At 43.3% G+C, this 18,151-nt stretch overlaps 1 protein-coding gene across 7 annotated transcripts in view; it reads left to right on the top strand.

The window, feature by feature from the left end:
* upf2 (UPF2 regulator of nonsense mediated mRNA decay) overlaps nt 1-18,151 on the top strand; it is a 136,131-nt gene that overhangs the window by 105,639 nt on the left and 12,341 nt on the right. For 4 of the 7 annotated variants that reach the window (XM_078235946.1, XM_078235941.1, XM_078235945.1 and 1 more), the window contains 2 exons: nt 1,619-1,760; nt 16,375-16,495. In XM_078235946.1, coding sequence (XP_078092072.1) covers nt 1,619-1,760; nt 16,375-16,495 — 263 coding nt within the window. Of the gene's footprint in view, nt 1-1,618; nt 1,761-16,374; nt 16,637-18,151 lie in introns of those variants that run through there. The other 3 variants (XM_078235947.1, XM_078235944.1, XM_078235942.1) reach the window with 2 other exon arrangements.

Below are 18,151 nucleotides of genomic sequence, written 5' to 3'. Positions count from 1 at the left end.
CTGCCTTTATTTCTGGTGTCAGTATTTGACAGGTTTTCTCTCTTTGTCTTTCTCTCACTTTATGGACAAGCAGGGTGACCTGCCACGCACAGAACAGTGAATGGGGTCTGTTAAAATAATATGAATCAAAGCTATCCTGTATATCTCCAAGATCCCCCATGATATTTTAGCTCAATGAGTTATATACACTATCTATGTCAATGTTTCTAAATGCAGTGACAGATAAGTTAACTGCAGTATTTTAATTCCGACTTTGGCCAGAATTTTATGGTGTTTGGGCGGCCGCATGCCAACCTGGGGGCACGTGAAATCTTGCAAAAGGTCATCAGCGCGGATCCTGATGTTGTCGCCACTCGAGCGATATTTCAGTAGGCGGGCGTGAGAGTTGAAAACGCGCCTGCCAACAATCAAAATTGGAAATTTAGCCCATTATGAGACCAATGGGAAGCAGGTTTACATGTGCCGACGGCTTTTAAAGTTGGCGGGCAGGCTGATTGGCCATGTGCCTTTACGCTTTAGCTTCAAGCTCGTTACAAGATGGGATATAATGTCTTGGCCGAAATAAAATGTAAGCAGGTGCCTAGGGACTGAGGTTTGTGTTTGAATGTGCTGCCTGGACTCTCAGTAGTTTTTCTGTAGCTGTTTATTTGTAATGGATCAGCAGCTCCATAGGACTGCTCCGCAGCGGTTGTCCTGTTCAGGAAGCACAATAGAAGTGCTGGCCGCCATGTTCCCTTTTTCTTGGCGCCCTCCCTCCCCAACAGCGCTCAGCCTCTCCGAGTGCATTTCACGCTAGATGGCCATTACTTTGCTCAGCCGGGGATACATTCCACATCCGCATCTGGGCCCACCCAGTGCCTGTGTCCGACAGACAAAGAAATCGGGCCTTTGAAAGGAATGCCATTCTAGGCTGACAGATGCACTTTCCTTCCTGCTATAAATAGAAGAAAACCTGGGAGTGTAGCTTTTTAATTGAAAGATGGTCTTTGGAGATGTTAATTTTCTTTCTGTTTGAGCAGAATTTTGTTATTGTGGAGACTTGCGGGGAAGCTTGAAGTAGCTCCATGAGAAACATTGGCCATGACTGAAGAACACCATGACAGTTCCTTACCCCCCCCTCCCCGCAAAGAACCGCATTACTATCGAAGAATAATTTTCAAAATAGACGGGGTTAACTGTTCAATGCCACCTTCAGTCGGAAAACAAAATCACTCCAGCTTCAGTAATTGAGCTCTAGTATGCAACATTTTTAAAGCTTGATGAAACACTAGTGTAAAGTTGTCTCTATTTCTTACCAGCTAGGTCTTTGGCTTCATTGAAATTGTCAAATCCAGACTAAAGCCTGATACAGACTGGTTGAATTTAATGTTTAAACCCTGATTGAAAAGGAAGATTAACTAAAATTGGTTCATGTTGGTTTTTAACCTAGATTGGATTATTTCTGTAGTACAGGACTCGGGGTCAAAAGACTATTTGCCAAGACACTGTACCAGCCATCTCATTTCACAGTTCAGGAACAAAGGCTATATTTTTGCAAAAAATAAATGCTGCAGCTTGACTATCTTATTGACTGTAGGTGCAAAATTCATTTCTTATGATTTATATTCTTCTTATCCAGTTTAAAATATTGAACGTGCCAATGAACTCACAGCTTGCTGCAAATCACTGGAATCAGCAGCAGGCGGAACAGGAAGAAAGAATGCGTATGAAGAAGTTGACACTTGATATTAATGAACGGCAGGAACAGGAAGACTACCAGGGTAAGAAAAAAACTTGCAATAATTGCGGGGTGTTATAATTAAACTAGAATAGCAACTTGAGCAATTTTTCTGTAAAAAGGAGAATGTGCAAACTCCACACAGGCAGTGACCCAAGCCAGGAATCGAACCCGGGTCCTTGGCGCTGAGAGGCAGCAGTGCTAACCATTGTGCCACCCCACTGTCTGCATGAGTTTCCTCCGGGTGCTCCAGTTTCCTCCCACAGTCCAAAGAGTGTGCGGGTTAGGTGGATTGGCCATGCTAAATTGCCCCTTAGTGTCAGGGGGACTAGCCAGGGTAAATGCATGGGATTAAAGGGTTGTGGGGATAGGACCTGGGTGTGATTGTGGTTGGTGCAGACTCGATGGGCCAAATGGTCTCCTTCTGCACTGCAGGATTCTATGAATTAAATTTGTTTTGTTTAGATCCCTATAAATTTATTGATGCATCCATTCTGCATTCCCTGTACTGTCTGTTGACCTGAGACCTGGATCTGCACTAATCTATTTCTAATCTATGTAGAAGAAATCTAGTAACTTCACAAGTATCATGTGAAGGACCCTGATGCCTTCTTGGCTTCATGTGTTTGAGCTAATATAACCCAACCAGTGGGAAACTGGCAGTCAGATTGGCCAGCTGTTTGCATGCTACCCCTTATTGCTTTGCATTAAACTCCCACGAGACTGCTTAGATGGTGATTGTCTAGGAATTAGGAATATGCGAGAGGTTACTGTATTCTAGCCTTGTAATACTTGGCTAGCCATTCAATTTTGAATTCCAACTCTAGTCGAGGCGCAGTGACCTTTCAAAGAAAAAAACTTGGCTGAGCTGAGAGACTGCTATGCTTCACTGCAAGACGATGGTGACGTCTAATCATTAATAACTTTACAGGTCTCAAATGTGAGCCTCGATTGTGTCAGAACTGCAGCTGGAGACTGTCAGCATAGGCAGACGATGCTGCTAAGAATCTGGGGGACGACTAATTCAAAATATTTTCTCCAAGTTAAATGATTTTGACATGCGCCTTGTATAGTCGCACAGGCTTGGAATGCAGATTTTTATCAAACTGCGCTGTTTCCAGCAGTCAGGCAGCACTGGGTACACATTTGAACTGGATTGAAGTCGTGCTCCATTGTTTGAAATGGATGTGGAACGCACAGAAACGCTTCCTGCAGCTGATGCCACCGGCGAGGCCTCGCAAAATGGGAAACCTTACTCCATATCGTAAATTAAACAGAAGCCAGTGAAGTCCCATTAAAATGGGGAGACTTTTGCACAAAATGTGCTTTCCTTTGTCTTTTTTTCCTCAACCATATTGGAGCAGTTAGGCTAACGCATTTAAAGTTGGAGTGCAAGATTTGTTGAAAGAACCAGTATGTTTCCGATTCTCTAAATAACTTTTTTGTTAAAATTTCGAATTTGAGTTCCTCTTTTTTTGATGGTGCTGTGTTTGCCATGTGGTTAATATGATCAATTTCTATTCTTAATAGCTCTTAATAGAATGTGGCAACGTGGCATTTAATGTAATTCTTTTTATAATCTGAAAATAGATGTAATATTTGAAGCAGCAATGTTTTTGAAAAATGTTAGGAAATATTAGCAGTGACATTTTTGTATAGACATTCATCTGTGGTATACAATGAACTGTATATATCCAAACTGGTGAGCTCAGATTACCTTTTTCATTCATTCCTGGGCTGTGAGCATTGATGCAAAGGCTAACATTTATTGCTCAACCCTGATTGCCCTTGAGAATGTGATGGTTAGCCACCTTCTTGAGCTGCTGCGGTCGGGTGGTGTGGCTGTTGTTAGGGAGGGCATTCCAAGTTTTGACCCAGTGATTGTGAAGAAATGGATATAGTTCAATGTCAGGATGGTGTATGACTTGGAAGGGAACCTGCAGTCAGCGGTGAATCCATGCATCTGCTACCCCTATCCTTCTAGGTGAGAGAGGTCAAAGGTTTGGAAGGTGCTGTCAATGGAGCCTTGGTGAGTTGCTGCGGTGTGTCTTGTAAACTGTATATATTGTGCGCTGGTGATGGAGGAAGTGAATATTTACGGTGGTGGATGGCGTGCTGATTAAATAGGTTGCTTGGTCTTGGGTGGTGTCAAATTTTTTTTGAGTGTTCCACTTTAATAGATTTAGAGAATACATTAAAGAAAGTTGTGCAATATTGGTCTGAGGAATCGGATGATCTCCTATGGGACTGCTTCGAGTTAATAGATTGGTCAATATTTAAAAACTCAGCAACCAATCTGAACGAGTACGCCACTGCAGTAACTAACTTCATTAGTAAGTGTGTAGAAGACTGTGTGCCAAAGAAGCAAATCCCTGTGTTCCCCAACCAGAAACCATGAATGAACAGGGATATCCACTGCGTCCTGAAGTCCAAGTCTGAGATGTTCACGTCAGGCGACTCTGACCTATACAATAAATCCAGATATGATCGATGAAGATCCATCAGAAATGCCAAAAGATAGTACCGGCTCGAGTCCCAGGTTAGCCATACGGACTCCCACTGACTATGGCAAGGTCTGCAAGACATAACAGGCGACAAGATGAAGGCATGTAAAATTGCCGGCACCAATGCACCCCTGCCCAATGAACTCATTGCATTCTGTGCGCGTTTTGAGCAAGAGGCCAGCGAGAGCACTCCCTCCACCCCGGAAGCCTTGGATGAACCTGTATCTGAAGTCACAGTCGCAGATGTCAGAGCAGCCACCTTGAAAGTCAACCCACGGAAAGTGACTGGCCCAGATGAGGTACCCGGATAAATACTCAGGCCCTGTGTGGACCAGCTGGCGGAGGTATTCACAGACATCTTTAACCTCTCAGTACACCAATCAGAAGTCCCTATCTGCTTCAAAAAGATGACCATCATCCCAGTACCAAAGAAAAGTCAAGCAGAGTGCCTTAATGACATCGTCCAGTGGCTCTGACATCCATCATTATGAAATGCTTCAAAAGGCTAGTCATGGCAGAAATCAACTCCAGTCTCCCAGACTGTCTGGATCCACTACAGTTCGCCTATCACCACAACAGGTCCACAGCAGATGCCATCTTCCTGGCCCTGCACTCAATCCTGGAACACCTAGATAGCAAAGACACCAATGTCAGACTCCTATTTATTCACTTCAGCTCAGCCTTCAACACCATTATTCCTATGAAACTCATCTCCAAACTCAGTGGCCGTGGCTTGGCTCCTCCCTCTGTGACTGGATCCTGAACTTCCTAACCCACAGACCACAATCAGCAAGGATAGACAACAACACCTCCTCCACGATCATGCTCAACACCGGTGCCCCACAAGGCTGTGTCCTCAGCCCCTTACTATACTCCTTATACATCTGTGACTGTGCGGCCAAATTTCTCTCCAGTTCGATTTTTCTAGTTTGCTGACAACACCACCGTAGTGGGTCAGATCTCGAACAATGATGAGACAGAGTACAAGAAAGAGATAGAAAATCTGGTGAACTGATGTGATAGCAATAATCTTTCCCTCAATGTTAACAAAAGAAGGAAATAGTCATTGACTTCAGGAAACATCGTGGAGGACATGCCCCTGTCTACATCAACGGGGGTGAAGTGGAAATGGTCGAAAGCTTCATGTTTCTAGGTGTCCAGATGACCAACAAGCTGTCCTGGTCCCTCCATGCTGACACTATAGTTAAGAAAGCCCACCAACGCCTCTGCTTTCTCAGGAGGATAAAGAAGTTTGGTATGTCCGCTACAACTCTCACCAACTTTTATAGATGCACCATAGAAAGCATTCTTTCTGATTATATCACAGCTTGGTATGGCTTCTGGTCTGTCAAGACTACAAAAAACTACAAAGGGTCATGAACGAAGCCCAGTCCATCACGCAAACCAGCCTCCCATCCATTAACTCTGTCTACAATTCCCGCTGGCTTGGAAAAGCAGCCAGCATAGTCAAGGACCCCATGCACCCCGGATACGTTCACTTCCACCTTCTTCCGTCGGGAAAAAGCCACCAAAGTCCGAGGTCGCGTGCAATTCAAGAACAGCTTCTTCCCTGCTGTCATCAGACTTTTGAATGGATCTACCTCGTATCAGTTGATCTTTCTCTACACCCTAGCTATGACTGTAACACTACGTTCTGCATTCTCTCCTTTCCTTCTCTATGTATGGTATGCTTTGTCTAGCGCACAAGAAACAATACTTTTCACTGTATACTAATACATGTGAATAATAAATCAAATTAAATCAAAAGCCAAGTGGAAAGTATTTAATCACACTCCTGATTTGTGCCTTGTAGATGGTGTGCAGGCTTTGGGGAGTCAGGAGGTGAGATACTCGCCACAGAATTTTAAGTTTCTGGTCAATGGTAACCCACAGGATGTTGATAATGGGGTAATTCAGTGATCGTAATGCCATTGAATACTGAGGGGAAATAGTTAGATTCTCTCTTGTTGAGATGGTGATTGCCATTTATTGACCCATGTTTGAATGTTGTCCTGGTCTTTCTGCACATGGGCATGGAGTTCTTTGGTATTTGACGTGTTGCGAATCATACTGAAAACTAATCATGAGTGAGCACCCTACGTTTGAGCTTGTGTTGGAGGAAAAGTCATCATGAAAAAGCTGAAGATAGTTGGGCCTAGGCCACAACTCGAAGGAACTCCTGCAAAAATATCCTGAGGTGGAGATGATTGGCTTCCAAGAACCCCAGCTCTCTTTTTTTCCATCATTTCCATTATAGTATGAGATGATTGAAATGCTAAATTGAATTTTTAAAAATTCAATTTAATAAGCCAGACGTAGTGATTCTTGAAGTTAGTCATTTTGGCTGCATTGCTGCCTTGTCCTCTCTCCCACCCCTCATACTGTTGAAACTTGCACATGTGTGATGGACAATGAGGATTCAAATGGCTTCAGGTTAAAAAGGAACAACAATATGTGTTTATCTCTGCCCTCGCCTAAAGGTAAGTGACAACAGAAAAATTTCTGTATTTACTTATGGATATTTACCTTTCTATTCTGATTGGAGGTGAGTTTTTTTTATATTCCATAAGATCATGGATGAACTCATTCTGGTTTTGACTCCAATTTCATGCCTGTCTCCCATTATCTTTGACTCCCTTGTGGATCAGAATTCTGTCTAACAAGCACTCATTTACTTGCTCTAAGTGGCCATTCTCATTATGCAAGTTACTTGACATTACAAAGTGGAAATCACATCCCAGCTACATACTTGCTACTCACCCAATGTCAATTGTATACTTTCCAGTAGGAACCATTGCTTGGTATGATAGTAAGCAGTGACCTCATCCACTAGTCCCGTGGGGAGCTTGAGAATTTTCTTTTTGTTTGTGGCTACCCTATACTCTTGACAAAGAAAAGGCCATTCTTCACTTTAATTAGCAATAGGTTTAGGGTCCACCAGGGTCACTAGCTCTTGACTGCATTACAGCCTTGATCCAAACAGGGACCAAAGATTGAACCGGTGAGGTGAGAATGACTGCTCTTGACATTAGGGCAGCGTTTGACCAGGTAAGGTATCAAGGAACCCTAGCAAAACTAGATTCAATAGGAATCAAGTGGGGAAACTTTCTCCTATTTGGAGTCATACCTAGCACAAAGGAAGATGGTTGTGGTTATTGAAGGTAAATTATCTCAGTTGTAGGACATTGCTGCCAGAGTTCCTCAGGGTAGTGCCCTAGGCCCAACCGTCTTCAGCTGCTTCATCAATGACCTTCCTTGCATCATAAGGTCAGAAGTGGGAATGTTCGCTGATGACTGCACAATGCTCAGCACCATTTACAACTCCTCCGATACCATAGCAGCCCATGTTCAGATGTGGGAAGGCTTGGACAAGATCCAGTCTTGGGGCTGAGGAAGTGACAAGTAAAATTCATGCCACATAAATGCCAGCAATGACGTGTCCAAGAAAAGAGAATCTAACCATCACACTGAATCCCTTACTAACATCCTGGCGATTATCATTGACCAGAAACAGATCTGGACTAGCCTTATAGATACTGTGACTACAAGAACAGGTCAGAGGTTAGGAAAGACAATGGCCGAGTGGTATTATCGCTGGGCTATTAATCCAGAAACTCCGCTAATATTCTGGGGACCCAAGTTCGAATCCCACCACGGCAGATGGTGGAATTTGAATTCAATAAAAAATATCTGGAATTAAGAATCTACTGATGACCATGTCGATTGTCAGAAAAACCCATCTGGTTCATTAATGTCCTTTAGGGGAGGAAATCTGCCGTCCTTACCCGGTCTGGCCTACATGTGACTCCAGAGCCACAGCAATGTGGTTGACTCTCAACTGCCCTCTGGCAACTAGGGATAGGCATTAAATACTGGCCAGACAGCAACACCCATGTCCCATGAATGAATAAAACAAAATCCTGCAGAGTGTAACTCACCTCTTGACTCCTCAAAGTCAGGAGTGTGATGGAATACTCTCCACTTGCCTGGTTGAGTGCATCTCCAACAACACACAAGATGCTTGACACTATCCAGAACAAAGCAACCCACTTGATTGGTGCCCATCCACGAATATTCACTCCCCCCACTAACATTCACTCCCTTCACCACTGATGCACAGTAGCAGCAGTGTGTAGTGCCTACAAGATGCACTACAGGAACCCACCAAGCCTCCTTTTGCAGCACCTTCCAAACCCATGACCAATGCCATCTAGAATGACGAGGGCAGCAGATGTATACGAACACCACCACCCGGAAGTTCCCCTCCAAGCCACTCTCAGCCCTGACTTGGAAATACGTTGCAGCTCCTTTACTGCTGCTGCTTCCAAATCCTGGAACTCCCTCCCTTTAGCACTGTGGGTGTCCTACACCACGTCAACTGCAGCAGTTCAAGAAGGCAACCACCACCTTTTCAAGACTAATTAGGGATGGGCAATAAATGCCGACCTTGCCAGCAATGAATGAATAAAAAACAGGTTTGATGTCTGTTGATAATTCTGGAGAGTGACTACAATATTCTTGCAGCGTAGAGAAGGTCAAAACCAATGGCTGGACCTTGAGGTGAATGGTTCACTCACTTAAAAAAAAATGTGATTTCAATCTTACTTTCACGCAAAAGCAAGTATTTAATTTTGGAACAGCAGAGGTGTCAATCCCTCAAGTTACTCGAACAATTCTTTCCAGCCAATCTTCCAGGCTCAAACAGATTTGGAACAGGTCATTGTAGGTGTGAAGTCTGCATCTGAAACCAACAAAGCTGTTGTCAAGCGAGTCAGTTTTGGCTGCATTGCTGCTTCTTCCTGTCTCTCCAACGGACTCCTCACATTGTTATGGCTTACACGTGAGCGATGGATAATGCGTAATGACACCATCGCCCATTGAGCATTCAAATGGCTTCAGGAGGTGAAAAAGGATGAACAATGTATGTGTCTCACTGCCCTAGCCTAAAGGCAAGTGACGACAGGGAAATTCTTGTATTTACATTACGCATATTTACCTTTCCATCCTGATTGGGAGTGAGTTTTTTAATTTGAGGTTGATCACATCATTTGAAGTTGATCATATCAGAGTAACTAGGGAGAGAGTAGGACCTCTTAAGGATCAACAAGGTCACCTATGTGTGGATCCACAAAAGATGGGTGAGATCCTAAATGAATATTTCTCACCTGTATTCACTGTTGAGAAAAGCATGGATGTTAGGGAACTTGGGGAAATAAATAGTGATGTCTTGAGAAGTGTACATATTACAGAGAAAGAGGTGCTGGAAGTCTTAAAGCGCATCAAGGTAGATAAATCCCCGGGACCTGATGAAGTGTATCCCAGGACACTGTGGGAAGCTAGGGCCCCCTAACAGAGATATTTGAATCATCTTTAAAAAATCCAACAAGTTTATTTGGTAGCACAAGCTTTCGGAGTGCTGCCCCTTTATCAGGTGAGTGATGAGTGACTCACCTGATGAAGGGGCAACGCTCCGAAAGCTTGTGCTACCAAATAAACCTGTTGGACTTTAACCTGGTGTTGTGAGACTACTTACTCTGCCTACCCCAGTCCAACCCCGGCAACTCCACATCATGGCTCCTTCATCAGGTGAGTGCCTGAAGATTGGAGGGTGGCAAATGTTGTGCCTCTGTTTAAGAAGGGCTGCAGGGAAAAGCCTGGGAACTATAGGTCGGTGAGCCTCACATCTGTAGTGGGTAAGTTGTTAGAAGGTATTTTGAGAGAGAGGTGGCTTTAGAGACGCAAACACTGATTAAGGACAGTCAGCATGGTTTTGTGAGTGGCAAATCATGTCTCTCAAATTTGATTTGAGTTTTTTGAAGGGGTAACCAAGAAGGTAGATGAGGGCAGTGCAACTGATGTTGTCTACATGGACTTTAGCAAGGCCTTTGACGAGGTACCACATGGTAGGTTGTTGCATAAGGTTAAATCTCACGGGATCCAGGGTGAGGTAGCCAAATGGATACAAAATTGGCTTGATGACAAAAGCCAGAAGGTGGTTGTAAAGGGTTGTTTTTCAAACTGGAGGCCTGTGACCAGTGGTGTGCCTCAGTGATCGGTGCTGGATCCACTGTTATTTGTCATTTATATTAATGATTTCGATGAGAATTTAGTAGGCATGGTTAGTAAGTTTGCAGATGACAACAAGATTGGTGGCATATTGGACATTGAAGAAGATTATCTAGGATTGCAATGTTGCAACAGGATCTTGATCAATTGGACCATTGGGCTGACGAATGGCAGATGGTGTTTAATTTAGATAAATGCAAAGTAATGCATTTTGGTCGATCGAACTAGGGCAGGACTTACTCAGTTAATGGTAGGGCGTTGGGGAGAGTTATAGAACGAAGAGATCTAGGGGTACAGGTTCATAGCTCCTTGAAAGTGGAGTCACAGGTGGACAGAGTGGTGAAGAAGGCATTCGGCATGCTTGGTTTCATCGGTCAGAACATTGAATACAGGAGTTGGGATGTCTTGTTGAAGTTGTACAAGACATTGGTAAGGCCACACTTGGAATACTATGTACAATTCTGGTCACCCTATTATTGAAAGGATATTATTAAACTAGAAAGAGTGCAGAAAAGATGTACGAGGATGCTACCAGGACTTGATGGTTTGAGTTATAAGGAAAGGCTGGATAGACTGGGACTTTTTTCTCTGGAGTGTAGAAGCTGAGGGGTGATCTTATAGAGGTCTATAAAATAATGAGGGGCATAGACAAGGTAGATAGTCAATATCTTTTCCCAAAGGTAGGGGAGTCTAAAACTAGAGGGCATAGGTTTAAGGTGAGAGGGGAGAGATACAAAAGTGTCCGGAGGGGCAGTTTTTTCACACAGAGGATGGTGAGTGTCTGGAACAAGCTGCCAGAGGTATTAGTAGAGGCGGGTACAATTTTGTCTTTTAAAAAGCGTTTAGACAGTTACATGGGTAAGATGGGTATAGAGGGATATGGGCCAAACATGGGCAATTGGGAATAGATTAGGGGTTTAAAAAAAGGGGCAGCATGGACAAATTGGGCCGAAGGGTCTGTTTCCATGCTGTAAACCTCTATGACGCTATTTGCAGTTAAACATAGAGCCACATCATGCTTCACCTGATATACTGAATGCCCCCCATATTTCACCCCACTCTAGGTGTTGTTGGCTCATGGTTGCACGGTTCCATTATTCATTGTTTGCAGTTACTACAGGTTGAACAAGTGAGACTCGTTCTGATTGAAGAAGGGTTTACTCAACCTGCTCCATCACAGTAAAACTTTCAATTTACAGAGTTGATAGCGTAGTCTCAAACTCAAATATGGGTAAAATCATATCAGTTGCATAAGAATGTAGCAACTTGGGAAAGGTGCCAGAATCTGATACCTCTTTTGCCTCAAGGCAGACACTGAACCAAAATGAGCACACCTCAAGGAGAGTAGGTGAGAGAGAAAACTGAAGGGGAAAAAAGAATGAAAAAGAACCAAGAACAGTACAGGAACAGGCCCTTTGGCCCACCAAGCCTGCACCAACACAGGACGCCTTTCTGAACGAAAGGCCTTTTGTCTCTATGTGGTTCATATCCCTCTATTCCCTGCCTATTCATGTATCTGCCAAGATGCCTCTGAAACATTGCTATTGTATCTGCTTCTACTACCTCCTCTGGCAGTCCACCCTCTGTGTAAAAAAACTTGCCCCTTTTTACCTGAAACCTATGTCCCCTAACATCAGTTTAAAGTCCAAAAGATTTATTTGGTATCACGAGCTTTTGGAGCACTGCTCCTTCATCAGGTGATCTCCACATCATATGTCCCCTAGTAATTAACATTTCTACCCTGGGAAAAAGACTTGACTATCCATTCTATCCATGCCTTTCATAATTTTGTAAACTTCTATCAAGTCACCCCTTAGCCACCGATGTTCAAGTGAAAATTAACCAAGTTTGTCCAACCTCTCCTCGTAGCTAATACCCTCCAAACTAGGCAACATCCTGGTAAACCTTTTCTGTACCCACACCAAAACCTTCACATCCTTCTGGTAGTGTGGCAACCAGAACTGTATGCAATATTCCAAATGCGGCCTAAAGCAAGCAAATTTGAGTGTTACATTTAAATAAGAATCAAAGAGTAAATTTTTAAAAATCAAGTATTGGAGTAAATAATGTGAATGTGTGGCCAACATTATTTACATGGGCAATGATACTCTTAGAAACATAGAAAAACTACCGCACAAACAGGCCCTTCCGCCCCTCAAGTTGTGCTGAACATATCCCTACCTTCTAGGCCTACCTATAACCCTCCATCCTATTAAGTCCCATGTACTCATCCAGGAGTCTCTTAAAAGTCCCTATTGAGTTTGCCTCCACCACCACTGACGGCAGCCGATTCCACTCGTCCACCACCCTCTGTGTGAAAAACTTCCCCCTAACATTTCCCCTGTACCTACCCCCCAGCACCTTAAACCTGTGTCCTCTCGTAGCAGCCATTTCCACCCTGGGAAAAAGCCTCTGAGAATCCACCCAATCTATGCCTCTCAACATCTTATATACCTCTATTAGGTCTCCTCTCATCCTACGTCACTCCAAGGAGAAATGACCGAGCTCCCTCAGCCTATCCTCATAAGGCATGCCACTCAATCCAGGCAACATCCTTGTTAATCTCCTCTGCACCCTTTCAATCATTTCCACATCCTTCCTGTAATGAGGCGACCAGAACTGAGCACAGTACTCCAAGTGGGGTCTGACGAGGGTCTTATATAGCTGCATCATTATCCACGGACTCCTAAACTCAATCCCTCGATTGATAAAGGCCAGCATATCATACGCCTTCTTAACCACCTCCTCCACCTGCGGGGCCGATTTTAGAGTCTTATGGACCCGGACCCCAAGGTCCTTCTGATCCTCTACTGCACTAAGAATCTTTCCCTTAATATTGTACTCCTTCATCCCATTTGACCTGCCAAAATGGACCACTACACATTTATCTGGGTTGAAGTCCATCTGCCACTTCTCCGCCCAGTCTTGCATCCTATCTATGTCCCTCTGTGACTTCTGACATCCCTCCAGACTATCCACAACCCTACCAACCTTCGTGTCGTCGGCAAACTTACCAACCCATCCCTCCACTTCCTCATCCAGGTCATTTATGAAAATGACAAACAGCAAGGGTCCCAGAACAGATCCCTGGGGCACACCACTGGTGACCGACCTCCATTTAGAAAAAGACCCATCTATACACACTCTCTGCCTCCTTTGGGCAAGCCAGTTCTGGATCCACAGGGTAGCAGCACCTTGGATCCCATGCCCTCTCACTTTTTCTTGAAGCCTTGCATGGGGGACCTTGCTAAAATCCATATAAACCACATCTGCGGCTTTTCCTTCGTCAATGTGTTTAGTCACATTTTTGAAGAACTCCACCAGGCTCGTATGGCACGATCTGCCTTTGACAAAGCCATGCTGAGTATTCTTGAACATACTAAACCTGTCTAAATGCTCATAAATCCTGTCCCTCAGGATCTTCTCCATCAGCTTACCAACCACTGAGGTTAGACTCATTGGTCGGTAATTTCCTGGGCTATCCTTATTCCCCTTCTTGAAAATAGGAACCACATCCGCAATCCTCCAATCTTCCGTTTGTCTAGTGAATTAACTGGAATCACTCCGTTGCAGTAATTTAAAACTTGTGCCTGGCAGCACAGAAGTTCAAATTGGAGGTGGAAGTGATTCAGCTCTGACGTCTTTGTGTCATTGAAATTCTTCTTTGTTGGAGTTGGTGGAGATGCAAGATCTTAAATAAGATCTCAACATATTTAAACAAGTTTTGGCAACAGATATAAAAAAACAGAGATACAGTTTAAGGATTTTATTGCATGTGACTACTTGTGAACATAGCATGTTACCCATCGTAACTTTAAGATAAATTCACGAAAGTAAAATACATATATATTAAATTAATTTGATACGTGCGTGCTTCCATTCCTCCTGCCAAACAACTCCCCATTCACTTCTGTTCCGCATTCCTGCTTAGTAATGTTGCAGTCATTCTTCAGTATTTGTTCAAAAAGTACAAACAGCCTTCACTGTTGTCTAGAGGGGTGGGGAGAATGAAGAGAATAGCACTGAAGAAATATGCAGCCTTGAACAACCAGTTTAGTCAGATGTCCTTTCGTCACTCTGCATTGTACCTCCTGGTTTCATACCACACCCTTAGTTCCTTTGTACCTTATAATTGCAGCATTCTGAATCTTCCAGACTCAAAATGTTGGCTGTATTCTCTCTCCACAGATGCTGTCGGGCCAGCTGAGATTTTCCAGCATTTTCTGTTTTTGCTTAACCTTGGTTCTATAGCAGGAGACATTACTACATTCAAATATCAACATTTGTAGTGTATTATTTCTCCTGCTGAAAGTTGAAAACTTTTTCCAGTTTGCAAAAGCCACAACTTGGATGTTGATTCACAGGTCACAGATCTCTTCCTCCTCCCCGCTCCCAACATTCCATTTCTCCTGCCTCAGCTTGGAATGGTCAGGCTGTTGCGAGCTGTTCCAGACCTCTGTCTTTTTTTTAAAGGCATTATATTCTCAGTACTCTGAAACTGGGATTAGCCCATGTTTACGTGTAAATGAACCACCCAAATTAGTAGAATGACAACACGGATCTCCATGGTGTTTATGGATTATTTCTCAGGGCTGTGTTCTATTTCTTGACATCTTTCCCCAAATTTATTTTTATGGAGCAGTACTCTTAGCCGCGAATTCAGAAGCTTCTGCTTTAGCAAGTCATTAAAAGGGTGCCTCCCGAAAAAGGAGTTGCTCGACCTCGACTGAGCTTGAACTCCTTTGTATTGGAGGAAAAGTTTGAAGTCACATTATTGTAGCTCATTTATTCAGCACATTGGTTAATGTAGGTTTGACAACAGCTTTGTTGGTTTCAGTTGCAGGCTTCACACCTACATCGATTTATTCCAAACCCGTTTGAGCCTGGAAAATTGGCTGGGAAAAAAATGCTCGAGTAACCTGAGGGGTTGACACCTGAGGTTCCAAAATTAAATATTTGCCTTTGCATAAACGCAAGATTAAAATCACATTTTTCTAACACTTTGCACCGCAAGAATAAAGTTTTAAAGTTTATTTATTAGTGTCACCAGTAGGCTTACATTAACACTGCAATGAAGTTACTGTGAAACTCCCCTAGTCGCCACACTCCGGTGCCTGTTCGGGTACACTGAGGGAGAATTTAGCATGGCCAATGCATCTAACCAGCACATCTTTGGACTGTGGGAGGAAACCGGAGGACACCCACACAGACATGGGGAGAATGTGCAAACTCCGCACAGACAGTGACCCAAGCAAGAAATCAAACCCAGGCCCCTGGCACTGTGAGGCAGCAGTGCTAACCACCGTGCCACCCACATTGTAGTCACTATTCACAATTATCAATAGATATTCCACCACATATTGCTAACTGAAGTATTACGAAGAATGGCTTTTTCTTTGTCGGGATAGGGAATGGCTACATACGGAAAGAAAATAATCAAGCTCCGCAGGGGACTAATGGATGAAGTCACTGCTTGTTATCATGTCAAGCAATGGAATGGATATGGGTGAGAACGAAGGATATAACTTGAATGTGTATTGATGAGTAATTTGCATGACGAAAGAGGCCTCAGAGCAAGGTAAATAAGAGCCACTTGTGCTTGATAGACAGATTTTTGATCTACAAGGGAGTCGAGGGTTATGGGGGAACAGGCAGGAAATCAGATTACGGCCAGAGTCAGATCAGCCATGATCTTATTGAGTGGCAGAGCTGGCTCAAGGGTCTACTGCTGCTCCTATTTCATATGTTATGTTCTTGTCTAATACTCCAACCAAAGTCTGGTCTGTGGGTAAAAACAAAATGAATGTTGCACATAACCGTTAATGCATTTTCTGTGATTCACCAACAATAATTTATTTGACCGTATGCTGAAAATCATTATTAACATAGAGCAGAATGATTTCTATGGTTGAAGGGTTAGGGCAAGAAGAACCTTTGTTTATGTAATGAGCATTTTGTTTTGTAACCACAACTTTCTTAGTCTCTTGTTTTCTGCTAAAAGTTAAGGTTGAAAGTGAAGCATTATAAAATGAGTGTAAAACATTGAGGTGAAATTTCCAGACTGATGATTTTAAATGACCTTTGCAGAGATGTTGCAGTCCCTGGCACAGCGTCCAGCTCCGGCAAACACCAATCGAGAGCGGCGACCACGGTATCAGCACCCTAAAGGAGCTCCAAATGCTGATCTTATCTTCAAGACAGGGGGGAGGTAAGGGTTTTACAACCCTCCAAGAACTCTCCGTTCCTCCCACTCTGGCCTCTTGTGCATCTCCCGCTCCCTTCACCCCATCGTTGGCTGCCATGCCTTCAGCTGTCTGGGCCCTACACTCTGGAATTTCCTTCCTAGACCTCTCCGTTTCCCTCTCTTCCTTTAAGATCCTCCTTAAAACCCAACTCTTTGACCAAGCTTTTGTTCACCCCTCCAAATATCTCCTTTGGCTGAACATCAATCTTTGCCTGATAATACATCTGTGAAGGGCTTTGGGACATTTTAATGTGTTAAAGGCGCTATAAAAATGCAAGTTGTTGTTGTTGGATATCACTATATTAAAATGCGCATGCTACTCAATAGGTTATTTGGCGTATTTTCAACCTTGCATGGCGGGGGGGGGGGGGGGGGGAGACCTTTTTTTCTTGGATGAATGATTTTTTTAATTATTGGGGAGGTGCCACAAGAGAGTATTGAACCAGCCAGACCGGTTCGCTGAAAAGAGCAGAGAGACTATATTCATAGTCCTTGATAAAATTGCACTTCAAGTCACCATTATGATTTGTGCAAGTGCAGTCTAAATGTCGCTCCAGTTTTCCTTCTCTCTGCAGGCAAATACTTCTTATTTATTTGCATTTCTACCTGCAACAGAAACAATATGGAACTGGGTTTGTCAAGTTGTAGTTTGTCCATAGAGAACCAGCAATCCATGATTTGAGCTTTTTAAATCTCACTCCCATTCACAAGAAGTGCACGGCAAAGAACGAGGCAAAGAAAAATTGGCATTTTTTTAAAAGTGCCGCCTTTCTTATTATGGTTATTTTGCCTCATTTTACACTGTTGTGCAGTGGCAATGGAAAGTATAAGATTATTGTAAAATAGGATGCTCTTCATTGTTTGGTCATTGCAAATGCAAATGTCACAAAAGAAGTGGCTTGGAACTTCAGGCCATGTACTCTCCTCTGCTTACACATTTTTTAGTGCACTTGTCTCATTGGTTAAAGAGTAACATATGCCTATGTTTTAATTAAGGATTATGTTTGTGAAGTTTACTCCAGGGTTCATTCTATTTTCTGTTTGAGGTATTTTCAATCCTACTTGATCTCTCGTGGGGGTGCAGTGATGCCAGGGTGCTCATGTTCATTTTGCTGCCACATTACACTTCAGTTGTACAAAAAAAAGGTTGTGTCTAAATTCCAAACTTTCTCATTTGGTGGAGGAATGGGAGGGGGAGAGAGAGGTGAATGGAACAGGTGATGGGAACTGAACTCTCCTCATCCACAATGGTCTCATGCTTTGAGATTGCCATGGTTGGAAAAGGGAAGACGTTTCAGAGGCATATTAGAAATTTTGAAAGTTGTGAAGAGAGTCTGCAAGGTTGAGCCAGATAACCTGTTACATTAGCACCGACTGAAAAATTAAACAATATAATTTACAAAATTATGGTACAGGAACCCGGGTAGACCTGTTTCACAGGAAATGTAATAAATGAGTTACCAGTTTTCATTGATGACCATTAGTGAATAGGACAAAACGGTCTCAAGAGATGCTTCTTCATGTGTTCAGAGACTATATAGTATAATCACTTGGGCAAGATAGTGGAAGGCATTCGGCATTGAGGAGCATGTTCCAGCATGTGGGGAGAAGAAAATCGAG

This window comes from Mustelus asterias, chromosome 19 (genome assembly GCF_964213995.1).
Source record: "Mustelus asterias chromosome 19, sMusAst1.hap1.1, whole genome shotgun sequence".
In the NCBI taxonomy this organism is placed as follows: Eukaryota; Metazoa; Chordata; class Chondrichthyes; order Carcharhiniformes; family Triakidae; genus Mustelus; species Mustelus asterias.
The sequence above is the reverse complement of the archived record's forward strand: the minus strand, read 5'-3'. Positions and strand labels throughout refer to the sequence as shown.